Genomic DNA, 23,461 nt, shown 5'->3' with positions numbered 1-23,461 from the left:
AAGAGCCAGTCCCCCCTTGCTTGTTCACATAGTACATTGCTACTTGGTTGTCCGTCCGCACGAGGACTACCTGATCGTGTAGCAGGTGGCAGAATGCTCGAGCTGCCAGAAAAATGGCACGAAGCTCTAACACATTGATGTGACAAAGACGGTCCTCCGCTGACCATAGACCTTGAGTCCGCAGACCGTCGAGATGAGCCCCCCACGCGTACTCCGAAGAGTCCGTGGTCAGGACCTTGCGATGCGGAGGGACGAGAAAGAGCAAACCCCCGGAAAGATTGGAAGAGTTGGTCCATCAACGGAGCGAGCGTCTCAAGGAAGGAGTCACTGTTACAGGAAAGGAGAGCGGGTCCCGATCTTGACGCCACTGGGAGGCCAAGGTCCACTGAGGGAGCCTCAGGTGCAATCGGGCGAACGGTGTGACATGAATCGTCGACGCCATGTGGCCCAGTAGAATCATCAGACGGTGCACTGAGACGGAGCGCTGCAGCGAAATCTGACGGCACAGTCGAAGCAGAGCCTCCAACCTTGGAGGGGGGAGGAACGCACGAAGGCGAACCGTGTCCAGCACGGCCCCGATAAACTGAAGGGATTGAGCAGGGCACAGCTGAGATTTGGGAAAGTTCACTTCGAACCCCAGACATTGAAGGAAGATGATAGTCTGTTGGGTCGCTGAGATAACCCCCTCCCTGGATGATGCCTTGATCAGCCAATCGTCCAGGTAGGGAAAGACCTGAAGCCCCTGAGATCTCAGGGCAGCCGCGACTACCACCATACACTTCGTGAAGACTCGAGGAGACGACCCGATACTGAAGGTGCAACTCCCCCACCTGGAACCGTAAGAACTTGCGGAAGGCGGGATGCACTGGAATGTGAGTATATGCTTCCTTCAAGTCCAGGGAGCACATCCAGTCCCCTTCCTCCAACAGAGGGTACAGAACCGGAAGCGACAACATACGGAACTTCTCCCGGACCAGGAACTTGTTGAGCTTCCGGAGGTCCAAAATGGGACGTAAGTCCACGGTCTTCTTTGGAACCAAAAAGTAACGGGAGTAAAACCCCCGTCCCCGTTGTGAGGGGGGCACCGGCTCCACTGCCCGAAGGCTCAACAAGGCTCTGGCTTCCGAGAGGAGGAGAGGAAGCTGGGTTCGGTTGGAAAGAGACACGCCTGGCGGATTTTCCGGCGGCGCAGTCAAGAAGTTTAGCGAGTAGCCCTCCGATATGACACGGAATACCCAAGCGTCCAAAGTGATCTGAGCCCAAGTCGGATGAAAGACCCGTAAACGTCCCCCGATGGGAAGCGGTGTCAGTGAAAGCGCGGAGGGGGCCCGCCCCCATCTGCTCAGCACGTCAAAAAGACGGCGCCGGCTTAGAAGCCCCCTGCGCCTGAAGCTTTTGATGGGCCGCCCTGCTCTGCTGAGGGGGACGCCGAGGCAGAGGTCTGGAGAACGCCGGCGTAGACTTCTGCGGATAACGCCGCGGCAGAGGTCTGTATGGCTTGGGAGCCGCCACCCGGGGTTTGGGGCGAACCAAGGAGGCGATGGAGCGCTCATGTTCAGATAGGCGTTTGGTCGCCGCCTCTAGGGACTCATCGAACAACTCAGAGCCCACGCATGGCAGGTTGGCCAGGCGCTCCTGCAAGTTCAGGTCCATATCAACCGTGCGGAGCCATGCGAGACGGCGCATAGCTACCCCAAAGGCAGAAACCCGGGAGGACAACTCAAAGGCGTCGTAAACGGCATGGAAAAGGTACAGACGCAGTTGAGATAAATTGTCCATAAACCTGCCAAAGTCCCCTTTATGAGAATCCGGCATGACCCCATAGTAACGGGGCATCACCTTCACCATATGTCGTAAGTAAGAGGAGAAGGTGAAAGCATAATTAAGGACCCTGTTTGCCATCATCGAATTGTGGTAGAGGCGGCGACCAAACTTGTCCAGGGTCCGCCCCTCCCGCCCGGGCGGGACCGCTGCAGAGACCCGAGAAGGCTGCGATTTCTTTAAAGCCGACTCCACGAGTAAGGACTGATGAGATAACTGCGCTTTCTCGAAGCCCTTACAGGGGACTGTGCGGTACTTCGACTCCATTTTGGAAGGCACCGCCGTGACCATCAGAGGGGAGTCCAAGTTCCGCAGAAACGTCTGGCCAAGCACCTTATTCAGAAGCAGACGCGAAGATTCGCGAGGAGGAGATGGCAGATCCTGTTCCTCCAGAAACTCCTTGGTGTATTGAGATCCTGACAAAAGATCTAGGTCCAAAGCCCTTCCCATGTCCACAACAAACTTGGAGAAGGACGAGGGCTTTGAAGGTGGAGAAGGGGAGCGCGAGGTCCGCGTTGCCATAAAGGAAGGGGAAGCCTCGCGGGAGTACCTGGGCTCCCGACCCCCTCAGGACTCCGACCCCCAAGAGGCCACCCCAACCGACTTCGTTGGGGTCGGAGACCAACGAAGGACCCCCTTTGAGAAGTACCCGGGGTAAGAGGAGCCGAGGCAATCTCCCTCCTCCGTGGCGAGGCGTCCCTCGACAACCCTCCCTCGGAGGATCGGAAAAGCCTCGGATTATCTAGGCGTAGCTCCGAGACGGGCAGGGTTTCCCCTCCCCGACCCGGCGAGGAGCGACCACGTCGAAGAGGAGACCCGCGAGGTCGCTTGGGCTTCCTCGGTCGACGCTTCGCCCGAGGCCGACCCGAGGGTGAAAAACCCCGGGAGGACCTCGAAGAGGAAGAGGACGAGGAAATCAGACGCACCCTGCGCACCCTTTCCCGAGGCCGCACACTGAGCTCAGGCTGGTCTACTACCGAGGTCGAGGCAACAGTCGGGGGTCGAGGCTGGTACCAGTACCAGGGCCGAGGCCGGAGCCACCGAGGCCAAGGTCGCCGAGGCCGAGGGTTGGAGGTGCGCCAAGGTGCCGGACAGCTCCGAGGCAATCAGCACCCGGAGCAAATCCTGAAAAACAGGAACGGCCATCATGGATAGTAAGTCCGGGGCCGGCGGGTGCTCCCTCGAGGGCGACCTCGGTCTCGAGTATTCCCGCGGAGCACCCGACTTCGACTTCGACACGCGGGGCGGGGCCGAAGACGACTCACCCGCCCCCGTCGAGGAGCCCGAGGACGGCTTCTTAGCAGAACCTGGAGCTGAGGAAGGAAGCGAGGACTTACCCTGGGCAGGCTTCGTCAAAGTGGACGCAGGCTTCGACGAGGAAGGCAGCCTCGGCGAGGTTGAGGGAGTCGAAGCCGAGGTCAAGGCCGGGGCCAAAGCCGAGGCCGACGTCGAGGCCTTCCCCGCCGCGGGGTCCACAGCAAAGAGCTCTGCCATGCGAGCGCGACAGCGGCGGAGAGCTCTAGGCTGAAATGTAGAGCACCGAGTGCTGTCAATCGGGTGATCGGGACCCAGACAAAGTAAGCACCACCAGTGGGGATCGGTAATCGAAAGCAACCGATCACACCGGGTGCACTTTTTAATGCCCATCAAAGGGCGTGACATGAAGCAAAAACCGGCCGGGAACGAACGAGGTTCCGCGGCCGCGGCTCCCGGGAGCTGAAAGTAAAACAAAATTTTATTTATTTTTTTTTTTTTGACGAATATCACGATCGTAAAGAAGGGAAAATAAGAAAACACAGCGACTAAGGAAAAACAACCCCAGCCGCGGTGACAGAAGGCACTAGCATGGAGCGAAAAAACACACAGGGCTTCTGGCTCTGCGGAAGAAACAGAACCGAGGACCACGAGGTGGGGATGCGCCCTCTAGTGGACAAGAAGGCATGCACATGCGTGGTGCAGCATAGCAAACTTGAAACTTCAATCAAGTTTGCTTGAAAAGCTGTCCGCGCTGGGGCTCCGTAGATGTCACCCACATGTGAGAATATCATGCCTGCTTGTCCTGGGATAAATAAAAATAATATTCAGAATGAGTGATAATGCAAAAGTATATTCTTAAAATGAAAATCATCAACTGCACTGCAGAAAAAAAAAATAAAGTAATTGTAAAAAAAACAAACACAAAAAACCCAAAAGCCCAAAAACAAAACCTGCCTTTATCCTGAAAAGGATTTAAATATTGTGGGTGCACACTTTTGGGAGAAACGTTAGGACGCTGCACTTGCAATTGCTGCTGGTATTGGTGAATCGGTGCCACAGTAGAGGCAGCTACGGAAGCCCAGTTAGGTTAAAAAAATGTACAAATTAAAGGAAGACCCTACTGGAAAACCAGAAAAATAAAAATATTGAGTATTAAGGAGTAAGTCAAAGATATTTTGCAACATGAAATTGTGCAAAAATTTTAGAAAAAAGGTGTCTGATGTCTGTAAAATAAGTTCAAATTCAGTGAGCAATAACTGAAACAAAAGAAAATTATAAAAATATATTATGATTAATATACTTCAATTAAATGGACATGGCCCTCTGTTGTTTGAAAGAATGATTGGTCCTGTATAGGGATGGTAGAGCATAAAGTTATTGTACAGACCCACCTAGATGACATAGGTGTCAAAAAAAAAGTTACAATCAAAGAAACACTATTAATTTCAGAGTTCAAGCTACTGGGTTGAATGGTGTTCAGTTTAAAAATCCAGCATTGTTCAGCACAGGTCAAAATTCTATCAATACGAGATGCCATCTAGTGGAGAATTGTTGAAAGATGAACTTAAGTTCAGATATTGTGTGGTTATTTTCTTCCCAATGTTCAGCCAGAGGGGCAGAATGAATATTATGATTAATGCAGATCCTATGTTCAGTGATCATAAGAAGTTGCCTCCGCTGAGGCAGACCAGAGGTCCATCTCGCCCAGCGGTCCGCTCCCATGGCGGCCCATCAGGCCCATTGCCTGAGCAGTGGTCCCTGACTATTTCTATAACCTACCTCTACTCCTATCCCTATAACCCACGTCTATTCTTATCTGTACCCCTCAATCTCTTTGTCCTCTAGGAACCTATCCAAACCTTCTTTAAAGCCCTGTAACGTGCTCCTGCCTATCACAGCCTCCGGGAGCACGTTCCATGTATCCACCACCCTTTGGGTGAAAAGAACTTCCTAGCGTTTGTTTTAAACCTGTCCCCTTTCAATTTCTCCAAGTGCCCCCTTGTACTTGTGGTTCCCCATAATTTGAAAAATCTGTCCCTGTCTACTTTTTCTATGCCCTTCAGGATCTTGAAGGTTTCTATCATGTCTCCTCTAAGATCTTTGTTTAATTATCCCGATTGTGTTACTGATGTACATGTTGTTGAAAGGACAAATATAGATCACATTAAATGAGTTACAATCACACAAATGCTTTAAAACAAACTTTCTTCTGGATTGTGGATCAATGAATTCTTTCAGTTGAACAACATGCTTGAAGACAGAACAATGACCACAAGTGCATTGACCTTCATGTTTGGAGAAATAAGTGGTGGCAGTATGGATGGTACCAAAATTTCATGCAAGTTTCTTATCCGGAATATGCCATAGTGACTTTATTCTTGAAGCAGTGGTGACCTTCCAAAATATACCAATGCTTGCGGATTATATTTCTGATGTTACCTGATAGATGGGAAAATCTCAATGTATAAACTACATCAGGAGGGTTTCTGGCTTCTTTTGGCAAAATAAGATCTTAGTAGTTCTTACTGCTCTTGCATAACATACTTTAACTACTTTATGTGGATACTCTTCTTAAAAAATACTTTCCCATATGGATGACCTGAGAAAGGCAGATTACGTTTGAGTGATGTTTGACAACTCGTGTATTGTAGATATGTATTTCTATCCATCAATTTAATACAGAAAGGAATATTGGATGAAACTGAAAGAAGTCAAGAGATACTTCTGGTGAAAGCACAAGCAGAGCAAATGGCTATAAATATAAGAAAGGGAGACAAAAATTCTCAGGTATATTGGTGAAAGGAAGAAGACAAAAAATGGAATTGAGATTGAAAGGTATGAACCACTATCGGCCTCTTTTACAAAGCTGCGCTAACGGCCCCAAAGCCTATAGAGATTTAAAGGGCTTTGGGGCTGTTGCCATGTGGCAGCAGCTAGCGCAGCTTTGTAAAAGAGGCCATATGTGGAGAGTGATGAGGGAGGTGTTGATGCCCCTGTATAGGTTGTTGGTGAGGCTATATTTGGAGTATTATGTTCAGTTTTAGAGGCCATATCTGGCCAAGGATATAAAAAGACTTGAAGCGGTCAAGAGGAAGGTAACAAAAATGGTAAGGGGTTTTAACAAAAAGAAGTATGAGAAGAGACTGAAGACCTAAATATTTATACTCTGGAGGAGAGGAGGGACAGGGGAGATATGATAGATGTTTAAAATACTTGAAAGGTATGGTAAAACTAGAGGGTATAATTTGAGGTTACAGGGAGGAATACTTAGGAGCTATGTTATGCCTAGAATGCCTCCTGATGGAAGTGGTGGGAAAAAAAACAAAACCCACAACGGTGATGGAATTTAAAAATAGAGGATCTCTAATTAGAAAATGAAGGGTGTAAATTAAAGAACTATGGGCTAGATTCACTAAGCAAACCAATCGTGTACCGATCGGTTTGCGAGCCCTTTGCGACCAGATTTCCCTCCTGCAGTATTCACTAACCTGTTTTGCGATCCGATTCCAATTCGCGCATGCATATGAGGGGAACTGCATGCAAAGTAGGTAGGGACGCGATATGCTAAAACAAATTTCCTGATCTGACTAGGCTGGCTGATCAATCCAAGAAGCGACTGCAGGAGACAAGTCGAAAACGTCTTTCCAACTCTCCAGCTCCATAGAAGCCCTGCTCTGCCCCGTGTCTCCTGCCTGCTCACCCCGATCTTCCAGCCCTGCTTCCTACCTTGAGCTTTAAACCCACGGGCTCACACTGCACAGAAGGGGCAGAGCACAGGAGAGTCAGCTCGCATGAAGTAAAAAGTTACAAAAAAAAAAAAAAAAAAAAGGTCATGGCTGCCCACTCTGACACTGCCTCCCCCCCCCCCCCCGGTTTGTAAAAGTTGGGAGCAGGGGGGGGGGGTGCTCAGTCCCTCCTGCTCCTTAGGCCTCCTGTGAAGTCTTCAGGATGCAGGAGGAACCGCAAAGTCCTCCTGCCCCTCCTCATGATGCACTGCCAATGTGAGCCTTAGGTCCTGTCCCATTGTATCATGTGATGCATGGGGATGAGCCTAAGACGCCGATTGGCTCAGGTACCCCAGGCCCCTCCCAAGGTAGGAGTCTGAGCCAATCAGGACCTTAGGCTCCTCCTGTGCATCACATGATGCAACAGGGCAGGGCCTAAGGCCCACATTGGCAGTGCATCATGAGGAGTGGCAGGAGCAGGAGGACTTTGTGGTTCTTCTTGCTCCCCAAAGACTTCGTGGGAGAGTATTAGCTAATTACCTTAAAGCTAAAGAAAAAAAAAGTAAAAATTGTGGCCATCACAGATAATGAGGAAACATTCTCAAATTGGAAATATTTTAAAAACTTTTGAATTATAAAGTTTTCTTCCGAGCTTTATTCAAATAAAGAATTTGAGGGTTTAGAGTTCTTGAAGTTAATTAAGGGGCCTAAAATTCCTGAGCATATAAAAGAACTCTTGATGCGCCTATAATCAATGAAAGAACTACAAGCAACGTAGAAGTCCCTTAGAGTTGGATCTGCTCCAGGTGGTGATGGGTTAATTGTAGAGTTTTATAAATCATTTCAAATTACCCTATTACCTCATCTATTAAATTTATATCAGGCTCAACTGACTAAAGGTTACATTACAGGTACTATGGCAGAATCTTTAACTATAGTTTTGCCGAAGCCAAATAAAGGTCCTACGTTGGTTTCAAATTACAGGCCTAATTCTTTGATTAATGTGGATGGAAAACTTCTGGCTAACTTATTGGCTTAACGCTTGGCCAAGGATCTCCCTTATATTATTGGTATGCATCAAACAGGGTTCGTTGCTCAAAGACATTCTTCAAACACCACCAGACTGGCTTTCTACATGTTAAATTTAACAAAAGCCATGGAAGATCCGGTCTTCTCTGTATCATTGGATGCAGAGAAGGCCTTTGATCATGTGGAGTGGACCTTCATGTATCAAGCAATGGATTGGTTTGGTACTGGTTCTGGATTTATACAAATGATTCAAACCTTGTATAGATCCCCTTCTGCCAGATTATATATTAATACTTTTTCAGAATGTTTTTGTCTGGAGAAGAGAGTTAGATTAGACAAGGGTGTCCATTATCACCTTTGCTTTTTGACATTGTACTGGGACCCTTGCTATTGGCTATTCAACAAGCCAAGGAGATACAGGTTATTTCTTATGCAGGTCGGGAATATAAAGTCTCTGCATATGCAGATACAGTGGAACCTTGGTTTACGAGCATAATTCGTTCCAGAAGCATGCTTGTAAACCAAATTGCTCGTATATCAAATCAAGTTTCCCCATAGGAAGTAAGGGAAACTGCTTTGATTGGTTTCACCTCCTCCCCCCCCCCCTCCACAAGGCTACCGGCGCTGCTCCATTCTCCCCCCCTTGAGGAATCCGACGCTGTTCCAAACCCCTCCCCGCGATCCAGCTACCCCCCCCTGCGAACCGGCATCCCCCCCCCACCGCGATCCTACTTTCCCCCCTCCCGAGCAGTCAATGACACCCTTTACCCGACTTGGCACCAGTGCCGGTGCCCGAAGATCCTCCCTTTTCTGGCGCAGCTGGGCGGTGCGTCAGAGATCCTCCTTCTTCTGGGCTGGACTGGCTTTGAGCATTTGCGCATGCTCAAAGCCTTCTGGTCTCGCTTTCTCCGAGATTGAGAGCGAGACCAGAAGGCTATGAGCATGCGCAAATGCTCAAAGCCAGTCTAGCCCAGCCCAGAATAGAAGAAGGAGGATCTCCAACGCACCGCCCAGCCCGCGCCAGAAGAGGGAGGATCTTCGGGCACCGGCACTGGTGCCAAGTCGGGTAAAGGGTGTCATTGACTGCTCGGTGGGGGGGGGGGGAAGTAGGATCGCGGTGGAGGGGGAGCAATGCGAGCGGGGGGTGGATGCCGGATCGCTGGGGGGGATGCTGGATCGCCGGGAGGGGGCGCTCGTACAGTGAGGCAAGCTCGGTTTACGAGGCACCAAGTTTGCAAATGTTTTGCTCGTCTTGCAAAACACTCGCAAACTGGTACACTCGTAAACCGAGGTACCACTGTATTTTGCTTCATTTGATAAATCCTGGAGTTTCCATCTCGCATTTACTGGATTTGATTGACCGATTTGGCAAATTTTCTGGCTATAAAATAATTTGGAGTAAATCGGAGGTTCTTCCATTAAATGTACATTGTCCAAAAGGATTTGAAACATTCCCTTTTCTTTGGAAGAAGAGGGTATAAAATGTTTAGGTATTTGGATACAAAAAAACGTTGGAAGAGACGATGAAAATAAATGAAAAATCTTTATTGCTGAAGATTACAGAAATGTGTGAGCAATGGAATCTTTTGCATCTGTCTTGGTGGGAGACAGTTCAAACAATTAAGATGATGACTTTGCCTGTGGTTTGCTACCAAATGGGTATGTTTCCAGTGTTTTTTCAAGGGTCCTTTTACAAGAAATTAAATAGTATTCTTACCAAATTTATTTGGCTGGGTGAAACTGAGAATTGCTTTAGTATCTTTACAAAAACCAATTGCGGTTGGGGGGGGGATAAATTTTCCAAATTTTTATAGGTACCATCAAGCCTATATAACGCGTCAGGGTAAGTATTGGATCCTCCCCGAGCTCACGGAAAATCTTCCAGACTGGTTATGGTTGGAATGGCAACTCCTGTCTCAATTAAGATTGTCACATTTTATGTATCAAGTTACCTAGGATGTATAAGGACAATAGAATTATTAGACACCTGGCAAGACATTACAATTTTATTAATGATTTAACACCTATTCCGATCCATAAATCTACTTGTCAGTCCCTTTGGCTGAACTCCAAGATTCAAATTGGCGGGTTTTAAGATCCTCTGGAAGCACTGGATGCAGGCGGGCATACGTACTCTGGATGATGTAGTATTAGAGGGAAAGCTGCTTGACCTTTCACGACTGCAACAAACATTTGGTATTGCTAAGTCTCAAAATTATAAGTGGTTGCAGTTGAAGCAAGCCATTCAGAAGGGGTTCCCCGATTGGCGAAATCTTAAAAATCAGTATAGTTTGCCGGTCCTATGCTTCCAGACAGATTTCCTAGGGCATCAGGCCACCCAGTGGTACAAATTAAATATCTTAATTTTTGAATAAGAAACCAAAGACTGGTCTTTGTGACATTTGGAGCATTGAAATAAAGCAGCAGATTTCTGCGTCTCAATGGCCACGAATTTGGACTTGGAGGATGAGATGTACGGCATCTGCATCTATGAGACAAACATGGTTTTTCTTGTTGCATAGATCTTTTTGGACCCCTGTTCGTTTACAGAAATTGGATAGTTCTAAGCCTAATAGATGCTGGCATTGTCATCTCGATGTAGGGACATTGGATCATCTACTGTACTATTGTCCCTTGATACTTAAGTTTTGGAAATCCATTTGGGGTCATGTGAATAAAATATTGTAAAATCCAGTGGCATTGACGTACGATACCGTACTATTTGGCATGTTGAGGGCTAAAAGCCCAATATCCTCCCATAATAATAAACTTCTCTTTATTATGACAGGAGTTGCCATACAACTTATTTTGAGGAACTGGAAAAACTGGGACCAGTTAAATTATAATTTCTGGTGGGAATCTTTATGCCACATTTTTAAAATGGAACGTATGATTGCTATACAGCAGAGTCATTATAGGAAATTTAAGAATGCTTGTGAGCCATTGACAAAATGGAGTGGTTATTGATTTTGCCCTTTGAACATACATGTCCAGGGTGGGGAAATACTTGTAATTCTATTATGGTTAAGTGCAATTGTTGAATATATAGAAGGGGGATGATATATGTATTTGTTATGAAATCTAATTGATAGGATTTAATGCTTGCACTTAATTTTTAGCTTTAAAATGAATAGAGATTAAAAAAAAAAAAAAAATGGTGATCTTAAGCTATTTTATATATCATGTCTACGAAAGATATTCTCTATGCTGTACTGCATTTTAAATTACTATCACATGTATTCAGCCATTCAAAAAATTTTAAACCCAAGACATCATCCCACAGCAAATAAGTCAAATTGCGTAGAAAAATGCACAAAACCCGATCTCAGTTGCTCTTAGTTGGGCTACTCATTCTTCATGACAACGCTCACCCGCACATAGAGAATGCAGTCATTGAAAAATTAGGCAAATATGGCTGGGAGGTGTTACCTCATGCTTCCTAAAGTCCAGATACGAGTCCAGACTTCGATCTTTTCCCAAAGATGAAACAACCTATGCGTGGACATCTTTTTGCATCTCTGGGTGCCGAGCCAAGACAGGGGAGGGAGCCTGGCAGAGCACTTGAACATTAAGCTGTCTGACATTAGAGTCAACCATTTTCCTCCTTTATTGGGGGAAAAATGGGGGCCTCTACTTATATTAAGAGTGTATACGGTAACTAGTTTGTTATTTTCATAGTACTGTAACTGATGTTTAAGAGCCTCTCATGTTCTTGAGAGAAGGAAATAAACTCAGAGATGTTTAAATTGCTGTCATGGCTCATGGCCCAACATACAAAATACTTTGTGGCAACCCTAACCCTAGAAGCTGGGTGGAAAAGTGGTCTGTTAGTTACAGCAAGATTGCAATTTATAAAACGGAAATTCAGTTTGGAAAGCTTATCCTCTGTCCATAGTGAGTAGATCTCCCTATGTTACTGTTACCTTATTGGTTATATCTTTTCCAAATGTTGTCCCTCACTATCTCTTCAGTAATCCACAAAAATTATTGTACACACTTTAAACAAATACATATGGAAAAGAAAAAAAAAAAACCTAGGTTGACCTATGCCTCAAGAAAAAGGTGGGAGGTTTGGGTCAGACCAAATTCGGCACAATTAACGACTGGTTCAGAGCAATATCCAAATTCTCATTTACTCTAGTAGAAAGTAAACTGTCATCCTGAATCAATTTTAGCATGCTGTTACATGTACCACTACACCTTTTGCACACATCGATACATGCCTTATCATATGTATTCACCCATACAGGCAGATGTTTCACCACTTCTACCTAAATGTGGCAATCAAAATTTGTGCCCTATATGATAGAGGTGCTTCACCATTGGGCATCAAAGAGTATTACATCTCTACCAGATACTCAATGATGGCTCTTTAGAACGATTCTTGTATTTAAAACACACAATTTGGGCTCTCCTCAAGATCTCTTTGCTTACTGGCAGCTACAACACATCTCCTTGCCTCAATCAGCACTAGTCCTAGAAACATTAGAGCTGCTGAAGGCAGCTTTGCGCTTAAAGACACAAGACATCTTATTGCACTTTCACCATAAATTTTTTAAAGGAAATGCTGCCGGAGTATGACACTTCACGGCTTAGCTAGCAATGGTCACAAAACTTGGGAGTGGTTATTTCAGGAGAGACCCTTCAAAAATACTTAAGAATAACATCTAAAATAGCATTATCAACTACTCTTTAGGAATCAAGCTATAAGATGGGTCATGAGACTATGGGCTCCTTTTACAAAGCCATGCTAGCGGTTTTATCGCATGCACCAGATTAGCGCGCGCTAGCTGGAAATCTATTACCTGCTCAAAAGAAGCGGCTAGCGCACGTGGCAATTTAGCATGCGCTATTCTGCGCATTAAGGCCCTAGCGTGGCTTTGTAAAAGGAGCCCTATATCTCCAAAACAAGCCAAACAAATCTAATTGAGACAAGACTAAGTGCTTGAAATATAGGCATGGGGAGACCAATTTGGGTCACATGTTTTATTCCTAAACTGGTCTACAGACCTTTTGGAAGATTTTGAAACATATATCCACCTTACGGCATGCTTGCTGCAAGATATCACCTAAAATGGTATTTGCTTACTATTTGATAATAACACTGGTCCTGAAGGGAATGAGGAACTTTGAGAATAGACCCGTTATTGGGCAAAAAAGCTATTTTATTACAATGGTTGGACACTGAACCTCCCTCTTTAGAAGGATGGAGGGTAGTCATGATACATCATCTTCAAATGGCAAGACAGATGATTGTGGATATGGATTCCTTTTGTAGGGCAAGGGTTGCAAATCATTTGAGAACTTTTTTTGGAACTCGTTAATGCCTACTGCCCAATGTCATTTGTCATATCTGTAATCCTATATGGCTCTATGATCTAGGTCCCTATCATTAACAGTTGGATAAAACTGTTGCTATTAGAGTGGGGAAAGGGGGTCTGGAAAAGATTAAAATTTGATTGACTAGTGTATTGACATTACTGTTATATTCTATATGTTCACTTTGCACTATTTATGTAGTTGACTTAAGACATATTTTATAAAGTAGTATTTTGATGAAGATAAGTGATATTTTGATGTAGATAAACTGAACAGGTTGACTTTGGTTTCTATCAGACATAGTGCTAGCTAGATTCCAAGTGTTTCTAAAGGACTTATAAATCCAAGACACTGGGCCAGTCCTGACATCACAAAGTACAGCAAAACCATCTTGCACCTGCATACCTACCTAAAGGAGCAATCTGATGAGAGCCGCATGATACACAGTAATGTCTACTCATTTTGCCTTCCTCACAGAGAGCATCTACAATGTCATCGCTGTACAGAAAAGCATCAACATGAATGGTAGGCTCTGGTTTCTGCTTCATCTGAAAGAGAGAGTACACTGTGAAAAATTAAGACCGTCACGTCACTCCATCAAAAATTACAAAGACTAGGGGACACTCAAAAGTTACAAGGAAATACCGTATTTTCACGAAGATAACGCGCACCTGTGTAAAACAAGCTCACGGGTATAGCGCGCGGGAAACCGACATATATGTAAAAAAAAAAAATTTATATACCGTGCGCACCCGTATACCGCGCATGCTGCCCCGACTCTCCGTCGCCGCCCGACTCTCCTTTCGCCCGCCCCGACTCTCCTCTGGCCACCCTGACTCTCCTTTCCCCCTTGAAGTCCTGTCCCCACCCTGAAAGCCTGATGCCCCCCTGACGTCCGATTCATCCCCCCCCGCAGGACCGCTCGCACGCACCCACACCCCCACCCGCACCCCCACCCTGAAGGACCACTCACACCCCCACAGCCTCCTGACCCCCCCCCTCATCATGTAGAAGCTCCTACCCGTGTCCTGCTGCTTCCTCTTGGCGGTCCCAGCCCTTCTGTGAGCCCTGTGTCTGCGCTGCTTCATCTTCCAGCGGTCCCGCCCTTTCTCCGACGTCAGAGAAAGGGCGGGACCGCCGGAAGATGAAGCAGCGCAGACGCAGGGCTCACAGAAGGGCCGGGACCGCCAAGAGGAAGCAGCAGGACACCGGTAGGAGCTTCTACGTGATGAGGGGGGGGGGGTCGGGAGGCTGTGGGGGTGCGAGCGGTCCTTCAGGGTGGGGGTGCAGGTGTGTGCGAGCAGTCCTTTGGGGTGGGGGTGCGAGCAGTCCTGCGGGGGGGGGGGGTGTGAATCGGACGTCGGGGGGGAACTATGTAAAAAAAATTGTAACACGCGCGTTATATGCGTGAAAATACGGTACTTTTAAAACAAATAGGAGGAAATTTTTCACTCAGAGAATAGTTTAAGCTCTTGAACACATTCCCTGAGGTTGTGGTTAAGAGTGGATAGCATAGCTGTTTATAAGAAAGGTCCATAGTCTTATTGAGAAAGACATGTGGGAAGACAGTACTTGCCCTGGCTCGGTAGCACGGAATATTGCTGCTCCTTGGGTTTTGGCCATGTATTAATGACCTGGCTTGGCTACCGTGAGAACAGGCTACTGAACTTGATGGACAATTGGTCTGACCCAATAAGCCTATTCTTATGTTATGGCCAATATTTAACTTAAAATGTTGATTCTCTCCTTAAAGTTGACCCTGAAGGCAAAGGGAAATAAAGTGATCTCCCCAGGATCATAGCGTCAGCAGCAAAAGTGATGCTCTATTTGTGATCCACTGTGAACCATTAGGCCCACTTCTTTAAAATACAGTAAAATGGCAGTCCCTGGGAAACCATCACATTTTAAATGTTATATAACAAGAAAAAAGTAGCAAAATCCCCAATTGTACTTTTTCTATTGCTCGATGTTCCGACTCTAGCATTGCATCCACAGGCATACAACTCCGAAGATCTTCTGCTATGTTTTGAAGTATCGCATCATTATTGTCCCAGAAGAATTCATTAAAGTCATCTAAAACAGATACAAAAACATGTTTAAGACAGCATATACATCTGGATTCTCAGTGTATTTAAACAAACTTGAAGAGGATGAAGATAACATTTACAAAGAACTATGGATTCACAACTCTAAAGGTGGAGTACATAATTCAAATACAAGATATTTATAGTTCACATATTACCCAGATAGAGCAAATTACAAGGTGGCCAAACAGGTTGAAAAGGTGACAGTGAAAGCTAGAAAGATGCTAGGTTGCATAGGGAGAGGTATGGTCAGTAGGAAAAGCACAGTTACTTACCGTAACAGGTGTTATCCAGGGACAGCAGGCAGATATTCTTAACGCATGGGTGACGTCACCGATGGAGCCCCGGTACGGACACTTTTAACTAGAAAGTTCTAGTTGGCCGCACCGCGCGTGCCTTCCCGCCCGACAGAGGAGTGCGTGGTCCCCAGTTAAGATAAGCCAGCTAAGAAGCCAACCCGGGGAGGTGGGTGGGACGTAAGAATATCTGCCTGCTGTCCCTGAATAACACCTGTTACGGTAAGTAACTGTGCTTTATCCCAGGACAAGCAGGCAGCATATTCTTAACGCATGGGTGACCTCTAAGCTAACAGAGGGAGGAGGGATGGTTGGCCATTAGGAAAATAAATTATGTAACACAGATTGACCGAAGTGTCCATCCCGTCTGGAGAAGGTATCCAGACAGTAGTGAGTAGTGAACGTGTGAACTGAGGACCAAGTGGCAGCCTTGCAGATTTCCTCGATGGGCGTGGAACGGAGGAAAGCCACAGAAGCAGCCATAGCTCTGACCCTGTGAGCCGTGACAGCACCTTCCAGTGAGAGACCGGCCCAAGCATAACAGAACGCAATGCAGGCAGCAAGCCAGTTAGAAAGTGTCCGTTTAGAGACAGGGCGACCTAGACGGTTAGTGTCGAAGGACAAAAAGAGCTGAGGAGACGAGCGGTGAGCCCTGGTACGGTCAAGGTAGTATGCAAGGGCACGCTTACAGTCCAGCGTGTGTAAAGCCTGTTCCCCAGGATGAGAATGGGGCTTAGGGAAAAAGACATGCAACACAATGGATTGGTTGAGATGGAAGTCCGAGACCACCTTGGGAAGGAATTTAGGATGGGTACACAGAACCACCTTGTCATGGTGAAAAACAGTGAAAGGTGGGTCGGCAACCAATGCATGCAGTTCACTAACCCTCCTGGTAGAGGTGATGGCAATGAGGAAAAGCACCTTCCACGTCAGAAATTTGAGTGAAGTAGTGGCAAGAGGCTCAAACGGAGGTTTCATGAGGGCTGATAAAACCACATTCAGGTCCCAGATGACTGGAGGAGGCTTCAGAGGTGGTTTGACATTGAAGAGGCCTCTCATGAACCAGGAAACCAGGGGATGAGCCATGAGCGGTTTTCCGAGGATAGGCTCATGAAACGCAGTGATGGCACTGAGGTGGACTCTGAGGTAGACTTGAGGCCAGCGTCGGACAGAGAGAGCAAATAGTCCAGTACAGTTTCCACCGCCAGCGAAGTGGGATCGTGGTGATGCTGTAGACACCAAGAGGAGAACCTGGTCCACTTCTGATGGTAACATTGGAGGGTGGCCGGTTTCCTGGAGGCATCCAAAATGCGACGGACAGGCTGAGACAGATTCTCTGGAGAGGTCAGCCCGAGAGAAACCAAGCTGTCAGGTGGAGCGAGGACAGATTGGGATGTAGTAGAGACTGATGCTGCTGTGTAAGTAGAGTAGGAAACACAGGAAGAGGAATGGGTTCTCTGGAGCAGAAGGGAGAACCAGTGTTGGCGAGGCCGAGGGGCGATGAGAATCATGGTGGCTTTGTCCCTGCGGAGTTTGAATAACGTCCGCAACATCAGAGGCAGTGGAGGGAAGGCATAGAGGAACCGATCTGTCCAGTCGAGCAGGAATGCATCCGGGGCCAGACGATGAGGAGAGAAGAGTCTGGAGCAGAACGGGGGCAGTTGATGGTTGTGAGGAGCTGCAAAGAGGTCCACCTGAGGAGTGCCCCACCGAGCAAAGATGGAGCGGAGTGTGGGAGGATCCAGAGTCCACTCGTGAGGTTGAAGGATGCAGCTGAGATTGTGGGCCAGGGAGTTCTGTTCGCCCTGGATATAGACAGCCTTGAGGAAGAGACTGTGGGCCGTGGCCCAGGTCCAGATGCGGATGGCCTCCTGACAGAGGAAGGGAGATCCGGTGCCACCTTGCTTGTTTATGTAGTACATGGCGACTTAGTTGTCTGTGCACAGGAGAAGAACCTGAGGATAGAGAAGGTGCTGGAAGGCCTTGAGAGCATAGAACATGGCCCTAAGTTCCAGGAAATTGATGTGATGTTGTCCAGAGTCCCTGGGTGCGAAGATCTCCCAGGTGAGCTCCCCATGCATAAGGGAGGCATCCGTGGTTATGATCATGGAGTGAGGGGGTAGATGAAAGAGTAGACCCCTGGAAAGATTGGAGGAATTCAACCACCATTGAAGAGATTGCTGAAGAGACGATGTCACAGAGATGGGATGAGAAAGAGGATCCGTGGTCTGTGACCATTGGTTGGCCAGAGTCCATTGAGGTGTCCTGATGTGGAGTCGCGCCAGAGGAAGCACATGGACCGTCGAGGCCATGTGGCCCAGAAGGACCATCATTCGCTGAACTGGAATGGAGCGGCGAAGGAGCACCTGACGGCAGAGGTGGAGCAGGGTCCGTTGCCGGTCTGAGGGGAGAAACGCCCTCAGAGTGGTGTCGAGGACGGCTCCAATAAACTGAAGTCACTGTGTGGGAAGCAGATGCGACTTGGGGTAGTTGATCTCGAACCCCAGGAGGTGGAGGAAGGAGATGGTGTGCTGAGTGGCTTGTAGCACAAGAGGAGACGTAGGTGCTTTCACTAACCAATCGTCCAAGTAGGGGAACACCTGGAGGTTGTGGGATCTGAGGAAGGCCGCCACCACAATGAGGCACTTGGTGAACACCCTGGGCGATGATGTGAGGCCAAAGGGTAGCACTTTGTACTGATAGTGACGGTGCTGTACATGAAATCGAAGGTAGCGACGTGAAGTCAGATGGATTGGAATGTGAGTGTAGGCCTCCTTGAGGTCTAGGGAACATAGCCAGTCTTGTTGAGAGAGAAGAGGGTAAAGCATGGCAAGGGAGAGCATTCTGAACTTTTCCTTGACCAGACACTTGTTGAGGTCCCGGAGATTGAGGATGGGATGGAGGTCTCCTGTCTTCTTGGGAACCAGGAAGTAGCGGGAGTAGAATCCCTGACCCCTTTGGTCTGGGGGTACCTCTTCGATGGTATTGAGAAGGAGGGATTGGACCTCCCTCAGGAGAAGGGATTGGGAGGAGTGAGAAACAGACTATGGGAGGATTGTCTGGTGGAAGAGTCTGGAAGTTGAGAGAGTAGCCGTGGCGAATGATGTTGAGGACCCACAGGTCTGATGTGATGACTTCCCAACGGCTGAGAAAGAGTTGAAGGCGTCCTCCGATCGGCTGAGGAAGAGGCAATGATGGTGGGAGACTGGCTATGCCCTGGAGAAAAGAGTCAAAAGGGCTGAGATGGTTTTGACGGAGGGAGAGGCTTGGCAGGTTGGTGAGGCTGTGAGCGAGCCTGAGTTTGATGCTGTTGACGAGGTTGGCGAGGCTGTTGTTGAGGCGGGTTGAAAGGTCTGGCCAAGAACCTGCGTTGGTAGGAAGGCTACTGTCTGTAGGGGCGAGCAGGTGGGGTCTTCTTAGGTTTTATCAGATTATCCCACCTGGTCTCGTGTGCCGAGAGTTTCTGGGTGGTTGAGTCCAGGGACTCCCCGAAAAGTTCATCACCAAGACAAGGTGTGTTAGCCAGGCGGTCTTGGTGATTAATGTCGAGGTCAGAAACTCTCAGCCAGGCCAGGCGCCTCATGGCAACAGCCATGGCAGATGCTCGAGAGGTCAGCTCAAGAGTCATAAATGGAGCGCACCATGAATTTCCAGAGTTGGAGTAAACTGGAAATTTGTTGTTGATAAACAGGGACCTTACGCTCAGGGATGTACTTTTGTAAGGAGGAGAGTTGTTGCACCAAATGCTTCATGTAGAAGGAGAAGTGGAAGGTGTAATTATTAGCCCTGTTGGCAAGCATGGAATTCTGATAAAGGCGCTTGCCAAATTTATCCATCGTTCTGCCCTCTCTGCCAGGAGGGGTGGAGGCATAAACACTGGAGCCCTGGGTTTTCTTCAAGGTGGACTCCACTAGAAGGGATTCATGGGGCAGTTGAGGTTTGTCGAATCCCGGGATAGGGATGACCCTGTATAAACTGTCCAGTTTTCGAGGGGCTCCCGGTACCGTGAGAGGGTTTTCCCAATTTTTGTAAAAAGTTTCCCTTAAGATGTCGTGGACGGGTAACTTCAAAAATTCTTTGGGGGGTTGTTCGAAGTCTAAGGCGTCAAGAAAAGCCTGGGACTTCTTAGAGTCGGATTCCAACGGGATAGAAAGAGCCACCGACATTTCCCTTAGAAATATAGTGAATGAGGACTGTTCAGGTTTGGAACTGGTATCGACCATCGAGGATTCCTCGTCCGTTGATGAAGTCTCATCATCGGTACCGGGTGGGGATTCTTCCCATAAGTCCGGGTCCCTGACGTCGGTGTGCGCAGGACGGGACGGTGGTGTGGATGGCTCAGTGTGGCGAGTCTTAGAGAGAGATTTGCCAGAGTGCATCGAGACGGTGCCGGTCCTGGTCTCGGGGGGACCGGTGTCGGTCTTGAAATCTGGAAGGGTCGGCGTCAGAGCGTGGTTGCACGGGGGGATTGAGTGGTTCAGCCGCAAGCACCGGCATGGACGTGTTCAACGGTACCGATGGTGTCGACACCGGTGGTATGGTGCGAGGCTCCGGCCAGTCCGGTACCGGAAGGAGTGGGGCCAATATTGCTGGCAACAAGTGTTGGAGTTGTTGCTGTAGTTGCTCCTGCAATTGGCTTTGGAGTATGGCCGCAATGCGGTCGTCCAGAGGAGGCACTGGTACTGCTTTTTTCTTTTGCGGTACCATAAGTGCCGCTCCATGCCCCGGCGATGAGGAGGCCGATGACGAGACACTCACCGAAATCGGGGCAGAGCGTTTTCGGGGTCGGCATGATGCCGGGAGGACCGGCGTCGCTGCTGTGGCAGGAGGGCGCTCAAGGGAAGTGGAAGGCTTCTTAGCCTGCTTACCTGGTGCCAGTGACCCTGAGGAAGGATCAGGCGTCGAAGTAGTCGGTGCCAACTTTTGCGGTGCCGTCGACGGCGCAGCCGATTCCATGGCAGATCCGGTACCGAAAAGGATATTCTGTTGGATCTGTCTATTCTTTAATGTACGTTTTTTAAGAGTAGCACAGCGGGTGCAGGTGTCAGCCCGATGCTCTGGACCCAGGCACTGTAGGCACCAATTGTGCGGGTCAGTGAGAGAGATCGGGCGTGCCCACCGCTGGCACTTCTTAAAGCCCGGCTGAGGGGGCATGAAGGGAAACACGGCCTCCGCAAAATCAAAACCGGAGGCCTGTATGGTGGCAACAGGCCCCGCCGGGGCCGGCCTGAAAAATAAAAAAAAAAGAAAAAGCGAAGTTTTTTTTTTTTTTTTTTTAGAACGGAAAAGAAACCCGAAGGGAAAAGAACAAAAAAGAAGAAAATTTCGCGAGCGGGAAGGCAAAAACCAGATTTTTCAACAGCCGTTGAAAACACATGCGTCTTCTTCGCTCCGCAGAAACAAAGAAACTGGGGACCACACACTCCTCCGTCGGGCGGAAAGGCACTCGCGCATGCGCGGTGCGGCCAACTAGAACTTTCTAGTTAAAATTGTCCGTACCGGGGCTCCGTCGGTGATGTTACCCATGCGTTAAGAATATGCTGCCTGCTTGTCCTGGGATAAAAGGAGGTATTGATGCCCCTGTATAAGACTGGCGAGACTTCATTTAGAATAGTGTACAATTCTGGAGGATGCACCTTCAAAAAGATATAAAAAGGATGGAGTTGGTCCAGAGAAAGACTACTAAAATGATATGTGGTCTTTGTCGTGTGGTGTATGGGGACAGACTTAAAGATCTCAATCTGTATACTTTGGAGGAAAGACAGGAGAGGGGAGATAAGACATTTAAAGACCTAAGTAATGTAAATGCACGAGTCTAGTCTTTCATTTGAAAGGAAACTGCAGTGAGAGGGCATAGAATGAAGTTAAGAAGTGATAGGCTCAGTGGGATCTCTCAGAGAGAAAGATAATGGTTATTGCAGATGGGCAGACTAGATGGGCCATTTGGCCTTTATCTGCCATCATGTTTCTACATATGTTTAGAAATTGCATCTTCAGATGACATGTTGCACTTCATGGTTTTGTATGCTCTAAGAAGCTTGTCAACCAGTTTAATATAGTTTGGTGCTCTGTAACTACCAAGAAAATTCTCCATTACATCCTTGAATGCTTTCCAGGTGATTTTCTCTAGCCCGACTAACAGATCTTCAAATCTCTCATCATTGATGACATGTCTGATCTGTGGACCGACAAAAAGAAAAAAAAAATGCCTTCCTTAATCTTGGTGTCAGTTATTCTTAGAAAGGTCTTAAAGAAAACCTTATCGTTTTTACAAAATTTTTCATCAATTACGTGATGAGGAGGTAGAAATATCTGTCGTAACAAGTGGTTCATGTACTTCATTTTTCTGTCCTGAAACCAAATCCCTGTAAGCAAACTGCTTTTATATAACCTTTTCAGGCAGAATCCATCAATCCCATGTACATACATGCTCAGGCATGCCCAGACTGAATAATTTTCATGGACTTTATGCATCCTTCCCTGAATGTATGCCTGGACATACCCACACTATATCCAGCCAGGTATAACATGAGCAATAGGCCTGTATTAAGAATTGCATTAGCCTGAAAGTATAACAAGAAATTGTAAAAATGTACTTTTTTGTTAAAATGATGCGATATGTAATTTTAGGTTCAAACAATTTATTTTAAACATGATTTTCGTGAACAGCCAAAAATCTGTTAATACACCAGACAGTGTTGAAGAAGCAAAGCCTTTATTGCCAGTGACTGTACTTTGGACAAGTCTTTCCAAGAAGCCATATCTTTAAACGCTAAGGAAAAAGAGTATCTAAAAGAAAAGGTTAAGGGATTGAGACTTGTATACTGCATTTTTGAAGTTTTACAACCACACTGAAAGCGGTTTACATACAAGTACGGTACTTCAAGATCATGTTGATTGAAAGTGGTTACAAAACAAATAGAATATAAAATACTGTATATATTGGTATATATTAAAATTCCTCCACTACCAGTTAAAATCTTACATAAAGACCATGTATTTTTTTTTCCTAAATAGCAGAGATGAGCAATCAAACATATGTTTCAAAGAACCTAGCTCAGCTTTACTGTTCCAGCAATCTTTAGAGAGAAGTGTAGATGTGGTGTATTTTAATAGGTGTTCAGAATGCTCTATGTAAAGAACAGACTGGGTTAGAGCAGCGGACCAGCAGGAAGTGAAAGATGGATACAAATTCCTCCAATTCTCTCTTGGGAAGCATAATCTAGAATCTATTTCTCCAATAACTTTTCAAGCCATTTAAATTTTAAGTAGGGATGTTAAGAAGTTTATAAAAATGAGGCTTTGTGGCCTAACACATTAAACTGTATCTTTCACATCTTCGATATCAGATTATTGGAGACATTTATAAAATTGAAGATCTGATAGGTGAAAATTCCTAGGGGTCTGTGACAAATTTAGTAATGTCTGGATGCAAGGGAATGAAGCACCAGGCACTTTAGTAGAAATTCTAGAATGGAGGATCTTCAACAACTAAATCCTACAACAGTGAAAAATTATTCCACTGTCTTTACCACACCTCATTCAAAGAAATTATTAATTCAATTTTTAGGTCCTCAGCGGGCCACCACACACTCAAAGTTTTTTCATTGTGCGAGGCTTTATGCTCCTATTCGTCATTGGACCACTTGTTTAATCTTAATTGTGTAGAAATTACGTTTTAAATATGTAAATGCTAAAGGTACTTAGCTTAGAGTTTTGACGCTAGCCGGGAGGGTAGAAACATCCGTTACCCTGACGGATGTTTCTACCCTCCCGGCTAGCGTCAAAACTCTAAGCTAAGTACCTTTAGCATTTACATATTTAAAACGTAATTTCTACACAATTAAGATTAAACAAGTGGTCCAATGACGAATAGGAGCATAAAGCCTCGCACAATGAAAAAACTTTGAGTGTGTGGTGGCCCGCTGAG

The 23,461-nt window shown here is 46.9% G+C and overlaps 1 protein-coding gene across 2 annotated transcripts in view; it reads right to left on the bottom strand.

The window, feature by feature from the left end:
* LOC117363414 overlaps positions 1-23,461 on the bottom strand; it is a 75,409-nt gene that overhangs the window by 44,221 nt on the left and 7,727 nt on the right. Inside the window, exons 2-4 of one of the 2 annotated variants that reach the window (XM_033951077.1) lie at positions 21,610-21,709; positions 15,103-15,224; positions 13,561-13,699 (exon numbers count right to left, since the gene is read on the bottom strand). In XM_033951077.1, coding sequence (XP_033806968.1) covers positions 13,561-13,699; positions 15,103-15,224; positions 21,610-21,625 — 277 coding nt within the window. In that variant the 5' untranslated portion in view covers positions 21,626-21,709. The remainder of the gene's footprint in view (positions 1-13,560; positions 13,700-15,102; positions 15,225-21,609; positions 21,710-23,461) is intronic. The other variant, XM_033951076.1, reaches the window with a different exon arrangement.

The sequence above is a fragment of the Geotrypetes seraphini genome, chromosome 7, assembly GCF_902459505.1.
Source record: "Geotrypetes seraphini chromosome 7, aGeoSer1.1, whole genome shotgun sequence".
In the NCBI taxonomy this organism is placed as follows: domain Eukaryota; kingdom Metazoa; phylum Chordata; class Amphibia; order Gymnophiona; family Dermophiidae; genus Geotrypetes; species Geotrypetes seraphini.
Note: the sequence above shows the minus strand (reverse complement) of the source record. Positions and strands in the feature narration are given on the sequence as shown.